The 14337-nt window shown below is 35.1% G+C and overlaps 2 protein-coding genes across 2 annotated transcripts; one reads left to right on the top strand and one right to left on the bottom strand.

Moving 5' to 3' along the window:
* The first annotated feature begins 640 nt into the window (after window positions 1-640).
* Window positions 641-4934, top strand: LOC107780525 (patatin-2-Kuras 1-like). Its single transcript, XM_016601079.2, has 7 exons — window positions 641-903; window positions 1260-1441; window positions 1614-1776; window positions 1904-2065; window positions 3234-3536; window positions 4503-4645; window positions 4752-4934. The coding sequence occupies exons 1-7, from the start codon at window positions 736-738 to the stop codon at window positions 4807-4809; spliced, it is 1179 nt and encodes a 392-aa protein (XP_016456565.1). The 5' UTR covers window positions 641-735; the 3' UTR covers window positions 4810-4934.
* On the bottom strand, window positions 4807-14265 carry LOC107780524 (uncharacterized). The gene is made up of 5 exons (XM_016601078.2): window positions 13339-14265; window positions 12164-12246; window positions 10789-10900; window positions 5560-5612; window positions 4807-5253 (listed from the first exon to the last, which is right to left on the bottom strand). Exons 1-5 carry the CDS (start codon window positions 14198-14200, stop codon window positions 5110-5112), a joined length of 1254 nt encoding a protein of 417 aa, XP_016456564.1. The 5' UTR covers window positions 14201-14265; the 3' UTR covers window positions 4807-5109.
* Between the last annotated feature and the right edge of the window lie 72 nt (window positions 14266-14337).

Below are 14337 nucleotides of genomic sequence, written 5' to 3'. Positions count from 1 at the left end.
GACAAAAAATGTACTGTATATAAGTGTTGAGTCATATCTCTATGTTAGTTATTGATGATAATGATCACCAAAATAATAATAATATACTATAAAGACTGGCCGGCTCCTAATCCTGATAACACTAAGTAAATTTATTCGAATTCGTACCTCAATCTATCTTTGGTTCGTGTCTTTCCTTGCCAGTTTTTTTAAACGAGCCACTAATCGTCATTATTAAATAAACATTAGCAGTATTTAGCCATGGAGCTTCTTGCCAAACTTTTTATTAGATATTTCATATAATATATTGTTAAGTGTATCGTCAATACGCTAATTTAAAACGAGGTAAGTTATATAAGTACTATGAATCTTATCAGCAGGTCCAAAACAAATTTTATACTAGTAAATGGATTATCAAGAAATTGGTACTAAGCTATAAAAGTAGTAATTGGTACATAGGAGACAATTTTTAATCAAAAAGGCAGTTATCAGACTTTTGGCAATAATTTGATTAGATATGTCTCACCAACCTTAATTTATCATTCTTCATGTTTGTCATCGTAGTAAAAGCCAAAAGACATTAAACTAATCGCTAACCTCGTGGGAAAATTGGATCCACGAGACGTTACACTGTTTACATGGTTATATAAACCCTTCTTATTTGATGCTCAAAGCACCAAGAAAATCCTAATACTTGAGCTATTAATTGTTATTTGCAACTTTTGTAGTCCAAAAAAGATACTCTAATTATCTGAAATGGCAATTACTGGATCTTTTTTTATTTTATTTCTTTTGGTACTGACAACTACTGGATCAACATCTTCTGTGGTGGGAGAAATGGTGACTGTTCTTAGCATTGATGGAGGTGGCATTAAAGGCATCATTCCTGCTATTGTTCTTTCATTTCTGGAAAGCGAACTCCAGGTATACTGTAAATATATTTTCTACCGCTTCTTATTGTTTTTCCTTGCCGTTTTTCTTTTCATTACTTGTGCTTATACTTTCCTGAGTCGAGAGTCTATTATTGAAAACCGCTTCTCTATCTTCACAAGTAGAAATAAGGTTCGTGTACACAGACCTCACTATGTGAAATTATACTTGATATGATGTTGTTGTTAACCGTCCTGTATATAAAAAGAATTAAAACAAATATCTCATGCATAGTTTGAAAACAAAAGAATATGAGATACTATAAAAGAATTTAAAGCTGAAAAGGAATTATCAAAATAAAAAAGTTTGTATAGATGTATCTGATTAATATATGGTTATTTTTGAGTCAGGAATTAGACTGTGATGAAGATGCAAGACTTGCAGATTACTTTGATGTGATTGCGGGAACAAGTACAGGTGGCATATTGACTACTATGATAAGTGCTCCAAATGAAAAGGGTCGTCCCTTCTCTGCTGCCAAAGATATTGTATCCTTTTACTTCGACCATGGCCCTTGCATTTTTCCACCTGGGTACATATATATAGTTTTTATATATTTAACATTTCTATTCTAAGGATGTATTTTTTCGAAAATTGGAGTAAAATATTTTTCCTGCCTAAAGGAGAGAAAAATATTTTTTAAAACTACTTTTCAACCTTTTCCATTTTATTGTCTAATAAAATAGATTTGGTTTCATTTGCAGGGCCTCGCCTCCCTTTTTTGCCCCCAAATATGATGGAAAATATCTTCACAATGTTCTGCAAGAGAAGTTGGGAGAGACTCGTTTGAATCAGACTTTAACAAATGTTGTCATTCCAACTTTTGACATGAAGAAACTTCAGCCAATAATATTCACCAAGTCGGAGGTAGTCTTCCATAAATAATATCATCTGGATATGTAATTGCAAATATTGCCGTCAATTAGCTAGTTTTTACTTTTCTATTTTATGGATATATGGGTAGTAATTATTCTTTATTATGAAACAAATACAGATAGCAAACTCTCCTCAATTGGATGCTAAGTTGTCTGACATATGCATTGGTACCTCGGCAGCTCCAACTTATTTTCCTCCATATTACTTTGAGAATGATGATGGTAAAGGAAATAAGTATGAGTTTAATCTTATTGATGGTGGTGTTGTTGCTGGCAATCCGGTACATTCCCTCATATAAATCAAATGATTATCTTAATTTCTGAATTTCTCTTGTAGCTGTATAGTTAACACGGTATATCCCATGGTTTCATAGTTAGGGTAGTTTGATAAATGTTATTACTCTGTATTTGGAAATTTGATTCTGTAAACTTAAATAGACGTAAAACAAAAATGTAGTAAAAGCAAAATTATATCCGAGCCCACTGACTTCACAGTTTTTTCTTAAGTAACTTAATTCCCTCCTACCCGAGGTTTAGAATTATTTTCTTCCGTGATAGAACGGATAACCACATTGGTGTAGCAATACTTCAAATACCAATGTACAACGAACATAAATGGTGGCAGTGATTCACACTTACTTTGTTTTAGTAAGAAAACAATACATTAAAGAAGAAGAGATTTCAGAATTTTCGTACGGAAAAAAACAATAAAAAATAAATAAAGTGCTCCATATTTATTAACCTTAAATAATAGGTTGTATGATCGCTTTTTTATCAAGTGTTACTCATATGCGTCAATCTCTTTGTTCTTCCATATTTATATCATAAGTTAAAATCTATTAAATTCTTATATCTTTTTCTAATGTGAAGTGGTTATTATTATTTAGGTATATCAACAAAAACTTATTGTCAGACAACTAAAAAAATAAGTATTATGTGTTACTAAGAAAATTGTCTCATAAGAATATTTTAATAGATAATATGTTTGTCAATTTTTTATATTTTTACTAAACATATATTTACTTGTAAAAATATTAACAAAGTAAGATTGAAATAATATTTAAGTAACAAAACCCTGAAAAATCCGACAAAACCGAACCAATTCAAACCGATATAGTTGGTTTGGTTTGGTTTTGATAAAAACTGAACCAACCCGATCCATGTACACCCCTACTAACTAGGATGCAACATGCTTTAGTAATATACTATTATGTATAATTCCTCCCGTGTATACCTCTGTATGAAACTATGCATATGCAGACAAACCCGGAACTTCTTTTGTTTGATTAGTAGAGTGCAAATGATAGTACTCACTTTTATAATGATGCATATTAATATATAAAATAGTTCCTCTTTGCACCAAAATATAAATTATAAGTAGACATTTACATGACTAGCTAACTTCTAATGACCCTTGTTAATTAGCTCATACATATATATGGTTGACAGGCCTTAATTGCCCTAAGCACAGTAATCAACAGTACGGAAACGGATCCATCATTTGCTTCTATCAAGCCAATGGACGACAAAAACATTCTGCTGCTCTCATTAGGGACTGGCACTATTGCAGATTTTGCTGGGAAATACACAGCAGAGGAGGCAGCTCATTGGGGTCTTGTTTCCTGGCTATTTCATAATAATTCGAATCCTCTTAATGAAATGACATCTGCAGCAAGTGCTATCATGAATGATTATTACATCACCACTATCTATCGCGCTCTTGGTGCTAAAATAAATTACCTCAGAATTGAAGTAAGACAATCTCGCTCAAAAATACCGTCATACTCCTAATATATTACTTATATGATTATTTCAAGTTGATTAATTTAAGAGTAAGGGATCGGTGCAAGTATAACTATCTCTCTTTTTTGTTTTTTTGGGTATCATTGACCGAATTCGGGAGAATAACGAAAAATAGGGTACTTTTGTGTCACTAATGGTTTTTTGACCCACAATAAAAGAAGTTTTGAGAAATAGCCCTATATCAGAATTTTAAAATATGTTGGGCAGGATTTTTCCCGATCACAAGAATCTTAAAACACGCTGCGCAGAATTTTAGCATTATGCTAATTATTAGGATTTTGCCACAAATCCTGATATGTCACCAGAATTTTTCAGCTGTGGGTGAAAATTGCTAGAATTTCTGGTCCTTCAAAATTCTGGCGCTGAAAATTCTAGTGATCATCAGAATTGCCGGTGCGTCAAAATTCAGATAAGCGTGCTTAATTCTAATGCGAAGCTATTTTTTCAAAAACTTTTTTTTACGGGATTAAAAGTGGCTTAAATAGGTGCATCATTTCGAGTTTGAATTCACACCGCATACATTAAAGTGAAAATCACCAAATTTCTCAATTCTTATAACTCAACCAATCGTGAAATAGTCTCATGCATCCACATTTCTGCATTGTTATCTTGTTTTCTACTCAAATCAAGGAGTGATTTTTTTTTCTTCACCATTACTTCCCCTCCTTTTATTTATGAAAGCACTAAAGCACATTAACCTTAAATACTTCCTCCGTATCGATTTATGTTGAAAAGTTTGAATTACTATTGAATTTAAAAAAGAAAAGAAGATATTTGAAATTTATGGTTTAAAATATCTTATGGATATTTGTAAGTTAAATTATTTTAAAAATTAAAAACTAAGAAACAAATGTTGTCACATAAATTGAAATTGGAACAGAAAGAGTAATTAATTATTTTTTTTGTGTATACCAGGAAAACGCATTAACAGGCACAACTACCCAAATGGATAATGCTACAGAGGCTAATATGAACTTATTGGTACAAGTTGGTGAAAACTTGTTGAAGAAACCAGCTTCCAATGGGAATCCAGAAACCAATGAGGAAGCTCTAAAGAGGTAAAATATATTAACCATCATTTTTTTTAATCTATTTAGAGACTGCTTTTTGATCGAATTATAAATCTATTTTATTTCTACTAATAATAGTTTCTTTTGTACGTAGGTTTGCAAAATTGCTCTCAGAAAGGAAGAAACTCCGAGCAAACAAAGCCTCTCAATAATTCTAAGGTCTTGACTGTTACTGGTACTTAATATGCTAAAGAATAAGCGCTTGTAACGTTAAGGGATAAATTTCAATAGAAATATCCCTCTATGTAAATTTGAAATATGCTAAGGATTATGTAGACTTTTGGTTGTGTTAAATAAATAAAATCATCCTTCTAAGCCAAAACAACATAAAAAGAAAGGAAAAATAGTAATTCTGTTGTAGGGGAAATCCATCACCCCCTAAGGACTTGGAGCAATCTGCCAAAGTAAAACTTGCATTTCCACAATGCAAAACCGACATCATACAGGCTGGTCTAGAACTTGTAATCTGGGTTGTCACGAAGGCCGAGCTTAGAGAGAACGAGGCAGTAGGAGTCCCAGTCTGTCCTTCGGAGATACTTCAACAACTTCTTCCTCTTTTGCACCATTGCTTGTAGACCCTTACGAGAGTGCTTATCCTAAAACATTTTATTATTAAGCATCAAGTTATAAATAACCAGCTCGCTCTAATCTAAGCAATAAAACTCTATAATGATGATATAATAGATCTAAAACACTTAATGCACCATCTTATATGATAAAAGTTCTCGCAATTAGTCAACATGCCAGCAAATGTATCGTCCATTCTTTCTTCTTTTCATCTGATTTTGAATTTTCAAGAACAACCATATGACAGTGAACAACAATGTGCTATGGATTGAGATTTCATGACCTCTATTCTTACAAAAGATGCTCAATTGGGCACAATTCAGCAGAAAACTCACCTTTTTGTGCAGAACTGACGATAGGTGTTTTATTTTTGTTGTAAGCTGAGCCACTGAAAACAAGAAAAGGCTAACATCAATTTAAGATGTAAGAAACTAAGAACACCATTGGAGTAGCACATGTTGTGGCACGATGGTGTTTTAGAGTATTACCTTTAAACAAAAATCAAATTCAAGCAACTTCTTATAGATGTTTGTTATAAGTTTAAGAGAAATAGTATCTATCAACAGCAAAAGACGGTATTAGAAACAACCTCTCTGCAGATTGTTGCCAAAATAAGGAATAGATTGCAACAATCTGGCTTATAATGTCACTCAGTCCCCAAAATTATACCATTAGGAGTCATTTGGCTAATGTGCTAGTAATTTCGGATTATAATGCATGTTTATGCGATGCTAAATGAAGGGACTGTGTTATGCGATGATTAATAAATGAAGGAATTATTATGCGGTGGTTAATAATGAAAGGTCTGTCATTTATGCAAGGTTTACTTACTTTAAGGGCATTGTTATCTTTAAATAGTTTTCTGTATTACTAATTCCCATATTCTGATTACACATTCTATCGTGTATAAAATAATACATATCGCATAACTTAATGCAGATATTATTTAATACCGCCATCTTCAATATGCAGTCAACCAAACACAACATTTGTTAGTATGGCAATTATTTTTTCCAAACTTATTGGCAAATAGACACTGTACTTGCACGGAATTATGTTCCAAGCTATGTTGCGCAAACTCTCCAAAATGGTGTTGTACTTATGTCGCATCCTCCAAATATACACTACTTTGAAGGATTCAACATGCACCCAGTAACATTTTCGGAGAGCCCATGCAACATAGGTTCCCTACCTCCCAACCTCTACGGTTTTCATCATGACACCGGAACATGTTCAAAACCAGCATTTTAAACACAATGTTGACTGTGCTTACGCGGGATTAATTTAACTGAGCTGGATAAAAAACGTGGTATGCACATGTATAAGGAGACGTGAATAAGTGGAGGAAATAGAGACGCAATTGTTTTCTTGAACGGGACGATGGGGGATGGCTTTTGAGATCAGACTCTTTTGTGGATGAGCACGAGTGTTTCTAATGATTATCTGTAGCCTGTGGATGAAGGTGTTCAGGTAGATTGATTTTAAGCCTTAAGGGAATGAAAGAGGGTTGTTTGTGGTGAAGGTGGCGTGCGTTCTTGATGAAGAGAAAGGAATTGGTAAAGATTCAAGACGGAGCTATGGTGGGTGTTTTGAGCTAAACCAGTGTTGAAAAACGATGGAGCCATAAGTTTTGGTATGATTCAATTCTATTAAAGAAAAGTTCTATTGTTAGTTAGATTCTTATGGGATAGAAGATTACTGGAGGAATTTTTTATGGAGATGGCCGGAAAACTTTTCTTGGCCGGAATCTATGCTGGAAAATCAAACACCGGCAGGATCCATCTCTCTCCGGCAATCCCTTGTTCCTTTTGTTTGAGTTTTAGCAACCCTAGAACTATACCCCATGAGCCTTTTCTCCCAACCTCGCTGGGAAAAACTATCCACCTCACAAAACTCCGATGGTGATGGGTGGAACAAATGGAGGAAAAAGAGTTGGGATGGATTTGGGATTTGCTTAAAAGTGAAAATATATGATGACGTGACCTGATATTTATCTGACATTTATCTCCATCAGCTCAATTGAGAGACATGTAGGGACATAAGTGTTTAAAACGGAGGCCTCGGATAAGTTCATGTGTCTGGAATCTAGATGAAAATTTATGGAGTTAAGGAGCGGGAACAGAACTCCGTGCAAGTACGATTGTCTATTTGCCTATTAAGCTTTTTTTCTTTGGCAACCAACCAAATGCTATATTATTTAATGCGGGATTTTACGCTGAGATTAATTATACTAATACAGCCAAACAAACGACCCCTTAATGGTTGAGTTTATTTCCGAATCCCAATAAAAATTTTGAATTAGATGCAAAGATACAATGTTTTTAGTTGATGTTATATACACTTCATTTATTGTAGTTTTTCACTTTGATATATAACTGTTGTCCGTGTCTAGTTATTTTTTATGAAATTACACATTTTTTAGTTTTATTTTGCACCTTCTTTCGCTTAAGCATGCTTTCTTCGTGCTTTGGTTTAAAGCCTACTTTGGTGCTCTTTTATTCTTTTAGCCTTTGAAAGACCATAGAGGGGGCAAAAGAAGGATGCCAATTATTGCATTTCCAAATTATACCATTTACAATATACTTATTAATGTAAAATAAATTTGGGACAATCATACACTCTCCCTCGCCATAGAGGATACAAATCATATCTTCAAACTTGCTACATATACATTTAACCCTCGGCCCTTGGGATGCTTCGATGAACATATTAATAAGCTCGGCTTTGAACTAATAAAACTAAATAGAGTTGCACCCCGAATTATATTTTCTCGTGAATGATGTACCAATCTCGATGTCTGGTTCATTCATAGAAGAGCAATTATAAGTAATACACATCGCTGCTCGATTATGACAACTTCATCTACGTTGTCTTTCAAACTTCAACTCCTTAAACCACTGCTTTAACAGCATTCATCAGTTCCCCATGCTATTTTATTTTTAGGGGATTTCCTCTAACTGTGACACGATATCTTTAGGAGGATCTCTATCAAAAGGAGATTCCAAACATAAACATTAACCTTAGCGCCTCCTTGATTCTCATATATGAATCTCTAACCTGGAGCACCCTTCACGAAGGATGTACCACTCTTGATGTGTGTATTTGGTCGATAGTGTTATTTTAGTCATCTCTGAGATATCAAGGACATTTTTATTTTTACAAGATAATCATACCTGAAATAGCTCAAGCCACTTCCATGCCCAAGAAATACTTGAGCTGGCCTAAATTCTTAAACTGTTTGTTTCAATGCCGTGTTACTTATCATCACCGAGTGATCTGACTCACTGTGCATCTACAAATTGCTAAACTAGATGACTAAACCAGCCAAACAAACCTTGTAGAGATTGCTTCAGACCATGAAGGAAGTAGCAATGCCAGCATACTAGATTGCTTCAGACCATGAAGGAACTAGCAATGTCGGCATACTGGATCAGACTTCCCCCCACCAGAAAAAAAAGGTCAGCAGTTGCTTCTGTAGACTTACTTCCAAATGCTCTTCTTCCTCAAGTTCAACGGACACTTTTTATCAACAGCTGATGGCAAAACTTGCATCCAGGACCTCTACCTATACTGGAATGCTATTGATTTAAGTAAATCGCTCATCTAAAAGGTTAAGCTATTAGAGAGTGAAATTTTATTGATTTATATATTTAGGTTTTCAACAAAGCCTACCCAAAGTATTCTCTCTTTAAACCAAACGTAAAGAAGCTGAAATTAATTGATCTTTAAAATTCGACGGAAGTATCTACAAACTAAACGAATCACAACCGGAAAAGGACACTTGGAGGAAAGACATGGGAAGTGGAATTTTCAGGTGAAACGTTATTACCACAAGATGCAAGAGGTGGAACAAAAACTACAACCAGGGTTTATCAGCTCCCATGCCATTAACAAAAAAACAATTATCGCTAAGATAGAATCATTTATATTTCTTCGGGTTGGTCAATTATGTAAAAAAAAAATTAAGACCGATAAATCCATCTGGGGCCAACCCTTGGGACCAACCGCAGCCTTCAAAACTCGGGGATAATGGGTCCAGCACCCTACCCTTCCCTACCCTTTTCCACTAGCATGCCTCAGGACTCAAACCTGTGACCTAAGTCAAGTGTCCCTAAACCTTTGCAATTTCAACTAAGCCATGGGGGATTTTTGCACCAAGTGATTTCAAAGGGTCACAACTTTATGTAGTAGCTCTTCGGTTTGTCTTTCATCCTAGTTGCAAGGTTATCTCATAAGAGACTGCTGTACACTCTCTCATTTAAAGCTTTCAACTAATCACTCGCTCTTTCCCTCAAACATTTGAATCCCAAAAAGACAGCTTTTGCACACCTATTCTGCCCCAATAAAAGGACTTCTTGCGGCATTAATCCTTGGAATATTTCAGTAAAAGAACTTCTTGCTGCATTAATCCAGAACTGCTACATGGGACCTATTGAACAAAAATGCCTTCTAATAGAACCTTCAATTACTCAAAATTCTCATCTACAGTTTCATTTGAAATAGATGCTGAATTTCCTCTCTTTCTTTTCCTCAGCCAAAATCATATTTTAGACCCATATTGCTCCATAACTATTGGCAGAGAAACTATTTTCTCAAAGCGACTGAGTGTCAATCAAATACGATGTTGACAGAACAGATTTAGATGAACCTTTATTAATCAGAATTCATTGATCAAAGAAACATAGATTCCTCCTTTTCAAATGCATTAAAAAATTTTACTGTATTTCCTAAGTAAATCATCACAAGGGAACTATCAGTCAAATCATGTTGAACAAACTCGATGCAGTCAATTGCACCTTTTCTTTGTGAGCAGTAATTGCACCTTTGGAAATGATGGAAAATGGACTCCAATTTTTAACACCCAAACTTGGTTAAACCGTTTGTCTTCCAAGTCTCATAACCTAATGTTATTGGTCTTTTAGTTATCCTAAAATCTTGGGTCAAGATCTCTGCGAACCTAAATGTTTGACTGACTACACTCAGCTCGCTAGCTTAACTTGGAACTTGGAAGTCATTACCCTTTCTTGGTCTCCACATTGTAGACAATCAGAAGAAAAGCGATTCCAAGCAAATTAATACTGCTTTCTACAGGATATAGATTATTCCCTGGCACTGCAATTAACTACCAAAAATCAGAGGAAGAATTTAAATTAGCCTTGCGGAAGAGCAGGGGAATCAGCTTGAATTTAAATGCTGGAAAGTGGTGTTATGTAAGGAGAGGGGCAGAGGATAATGTCCAATGAAGAATGAGTGACTGTGGGTTCTGTTTGATATATGGATAGGTCTGTGTATCAGTGTAGACAAAAAGCTCTTTCTAGGAAATTCTTTCTAGGAAAAAGATCTACTCTAGAAACAGAAAAGAACATAGAATCTGCTCAAGTGGAAAGTATCTAGACCAACTTCCATATTAAAGCCAGATACAAACTACCCAACGGAACCTCAAAAGTAGCATAAAGAGCACCAAGAATATCAAGTATAGGGGGGAAAAAAGGAAACAACCGAAGAAATAAAGATATTAAATAGCAACCTAAAACAACAAGACACCATAAAACTAGACCACTGACCTTGAACACGTGATGAGCCACAATCCGACTCTGACATTTTAAACTCATCTCTCACTTTTTGTAGCTCCAGTTTCATTTTTTCCTCAGATGACATGTTATCTGGGTGGAAATACTGTTCAAAATTGTCCACAAGTTATTACATTCACTTAAATGAATGACAGCCACATGGACAATAGAAATCAGACAACTGATGCTACTTGCTGAGCTAAACGAAGTAAAGAACAGAAAGAACAATAAGAGAGTACAAAATCATGGATGAGCTCTGTAAATTATGGCTGCGAATCAAGACAACCATCAACCATGCCTCCACTTTTCCTTTCTTTTATGTTTTCTTTTTCTTGTTTTGCTTAATTAAACAAAAACTGGACAAATAGATCAAACTGAAATGCAATATGACAAAGAGCAATTTAGTCGGACCAAATATACATCTTAATCTTTTTTATAGATTATTTGGATGACTAAAATAAATAAAAGCCTATGTTTGTTCTTTATACTGTTGTGATTATGCATGATTGCTTTAAGCCGAGGGTGTACCGGAAACAGCCTCTCTACCTTCACAAGGTAGGGGTAAGGCTGCGTACTTTCAACCCTCCCCATACCCCACTTATGGGATTACACTGTTGTTGTTGTTGTTTTAATAACATTCTTGGAAAATGAAAAAAAGACCTTTTTTCTTCTTAACTCTTAAGTATGAACAATAAAAATGAACTACATATGGTAGAAAACCATGTGAATCATCAATACCATATTTGATTCACACGGTCCGTACACTGGTTCATACAATCACCGCCCGCTCTTGTATTTGTAATAACTTGTCTTGAATAAAATTAAATTTTGATGGGAAAGAACCATAACTATGCAACCCTATTCTTAATAGATTGACCCCAAAATAGCATATCCAAACTATAAGAAAGCCACCTCAAGTTATTATTTTTTATACATATGGTAAAGCAAAAATGTAACTCGCATAATTGCATTAACCTTTTGCTCTAATGCAGTTCACGATTATGTATAACATCTTAATTATTAAAATTACCAAAAATCAGCAAAAAGTGTCATGTTTAGTGTTAAGGTCTGGTTTAATCTCTCGTGTCTCAAATGTTGCTTTTAGATTTTAAAGCCAAATGCATCCACTCCTAGATTTTCTACTAAAGAAAGAAGAGACTATGCTTGCTGCTCAGATCATCACTGAAGGCAAAATACCATTCAGATCCCTGAAATGAATGCTTCATAGGTGACTCATATTCAGAAAAACCAAATACTTAAAAACTATTGAGTGCAGGTTGGACATCAAAAAGGTTTATCATGAGTAATCAAATTAGAAATAGCAGAATCATTGACAGAAAGATAATTGAGAACAAAATACACTTATTACCTTTTCAACCAATTCTTCTTTTGGTGGATGCAACATAAAGCTTGGGGTACCACCCAGCTGCCCCAAGACATCAAGTCTCTGAACTGTAAAAAGTAATTGTAATCAATGTATCATATAAGATGTTCAAACCATCTTCAAGTGACATACAAGTGTTGCTGCTTGCAAGGAAGGAAGCGCCAGACCTAAATCTAGTTGTAGCTTATATTAAAGAAAACAAGAATTGATATTAGCCCTCGATGCACACTGTGTTGACTAATGAATAATTACTAGCAAATTGGCCTAAGGCCCACTAATTGAATATAAAAAGATTGCAAACACAGAAACAATCTTTTGACATCATTGTGAAGGCTTTGCACATTTTCCACAATATGTACATTTTATGAGTATAGTTTTGCTAGAAACTCTTCTATAAATGGTATTTTCAAGAGCAGCTCTTATGGAACTGGGTTCCTAGAGAAGATTCATGGGAAAAATATTATATTCATAAGAGATGAATCAGACCAATGACTCAATCACTAGCCCCTTTGTATGACCTCAATTAATTCCAAATACTTTATATTACCACAATAGCTACACTTACATGTCTTTTTATATATATAATGGAGGTCGTCCGGCGAACTTTTGCGCACCTTAACTATTCTACCTGATACCTGCTAAATCCTACCAGAACAGGTATCGAGTAACTCAACCTCCAATTCTTAGACATATGGGAAGAAATAACCTAGCAATTGTTATCCTCGACTAGGATTTGAACTCTGATCCCCCATGATTTTCATCCCAATTGAACGTTAGACCACACCATTAGATGCAGCTACACTTATATTTCTTTGCAATAATAAACCAAAACTTAACCTCCCAACACCACTTAATTGTAGTTTTCAATTCCTTTGTATATATATATAATTGTTTCTGCTTATAAATATATGTCCCATGTATTTTCTACCTCACCCCTTTAGTCACTAAATCACACCTTTAGCTTAAAGTTCTGGTAGCCATAGGTGCTTCTCTAAGCTTTTAGCATTTGATCACACTTGCATATATAAATATAACTAAACAATTCACAGCATCACATCTATTATATTTGGTTTTGCACAAGTTATCCAAATAAACAAATACATAAGCAACCACCGAAATTGCACACAAATATGATGAGGGAAAAAAAAAGGCAAACTCACTCATTGTTCTCTTAGCCTTCTCCTCATCATCAGTACTCAACTTAACAAGAGAAGCTTTTATGTCCCTAAACATGTCGCCAGCCATCCTCAACTTGCTCTCTTTCTCCTCAGTCTCCCTCAGCTTCGCCAATCTATCCTTCAACTCTTTCAACGAAAACCAACCCTTCTCACCCTCTTTCTTTTTCGCGGGCCTCAACATTTTCAACTTCTCACCTAATTCACCATGACTGTACATCCTAACAAACTCAGGCCTCGTACCTTCCTTATCACCACCATCTATATCCCTCATCATTTCCTTACCAAAAATTGACACAGGCAAATTCTCACTCCCACCAATCACTTTATCCATATTGGGTCTCAACTTTAAACTATCTTTATATCGCGAGAGGGATAACGAGTCAAAAAACTTCCCTCTATTCTCATTATTCTGGTTGTTGTTGTTATTGTTGTTGTTAAAGTTACGGAGGTTAGCGCGAATGGCGCTAAGGTCAAGCTTTCCAGTGGGGCCCGGTCTGGGGGCATTATTGACATTTCTTTTGTAGATTTCTTGAAATGACGGCGGTGGAGGAATAGAATCAGAACGGCGGCGGAACTCAGCGAGGTTTTTTCTAATTTCTTCTAAAGATGGGGTTTTAGAAGAAGGGTTTTGGTTTCTGGGATTATTGGCGATAGAGGAAAAAGAGAAGGGTTTAGGTGTGGGGGGTTGGTGGGGTGGTTCTGAGGGAGGGGGTGGTGTATTATTAGGGATTTGGGGGTGATCGGAATTAGAGTTCGAAGAGAAGAAATGGGGGAAAATGGGGTTGGGTTCAGGGAAAGGTTTGAGTTTTGGCCGGAGTTGGAGAAACTTTGTTGTAGCTGCCATTGTTGAGTGATGAGGTTTAGGGGTTTTAGGTTTTGTTTTGTTTTTGAGTCATTGGTTAGTGAAGATGGAAGGTAAATATTTTTCGTTTCTTTTTTAAAATTATTGAATACGAATAAAAAATATTGTAATTGAAATGA

The sequence above is a fragment of the Nicotiana tabacum genome, chromosome 15 (genome assembly GCF_000715075.1).
Source record: "Nicotiana tabacum cultivar K326 chromosome 15, ASM71507v2, whole genome shotgun sequence".
NCBI classification, from domain to species: Eukaryota; Viridiplantae; Streptophyta; class Magnoliopsida; order Solanales; family Solanaceae; genus Nicotiana; species Nicotiana tabacum.
Note: the sequence above shows the minus strand (reverse complement) of the source record. Positions and strands in the feature narration are given on the sequence as shown.

Bases quoted from the DNA above. Each gene is read 5' to 3' on its own strand.
- LOC107780525 (XM_016601079.2), top strand. From the start codon at position 736: ATGGCAATTACTGGATCTTTTTTTATTTTATTTCTTTTGGTACTGACA. The intron at 1,777-1,903 runs GTAGTCTTCCAT...AAACAAATACAG, and splicing joins TAATATTCACCAAGTCGGAG to ATAGCAAACTCTCCTCAATT. The intron at 2,066-3,233 runs GTACATTCCCTC...TATGGTTGACAG, and splicing joins GTGTTGTTGCTGGCAATCCG to GCCTTAATTGCCCTAAGCAC.
- LOC107780524 (XM_016601078.2), bottom strand. From the start codon at position 14,200: ATGGCAGCTACAACAAAGTTTCTCCAACTCCGGCCAAAACTCAAACCT. The intron at 5,613-10,788 runs GTCAGTGGTCTA...TCTTGTTTTCAG, and splicing joins TGGCTCATCACGTGTTCAAG to TGGCTCAGCTTACAACAAAA. The intron at 5,254-5,559 runs GTGAGTTTTCTG...AAAATGTTTTAG, and splicing joins CGTCAGTTCTGCACAAAAAG to GATAAGCACTCTCGTAAGGG.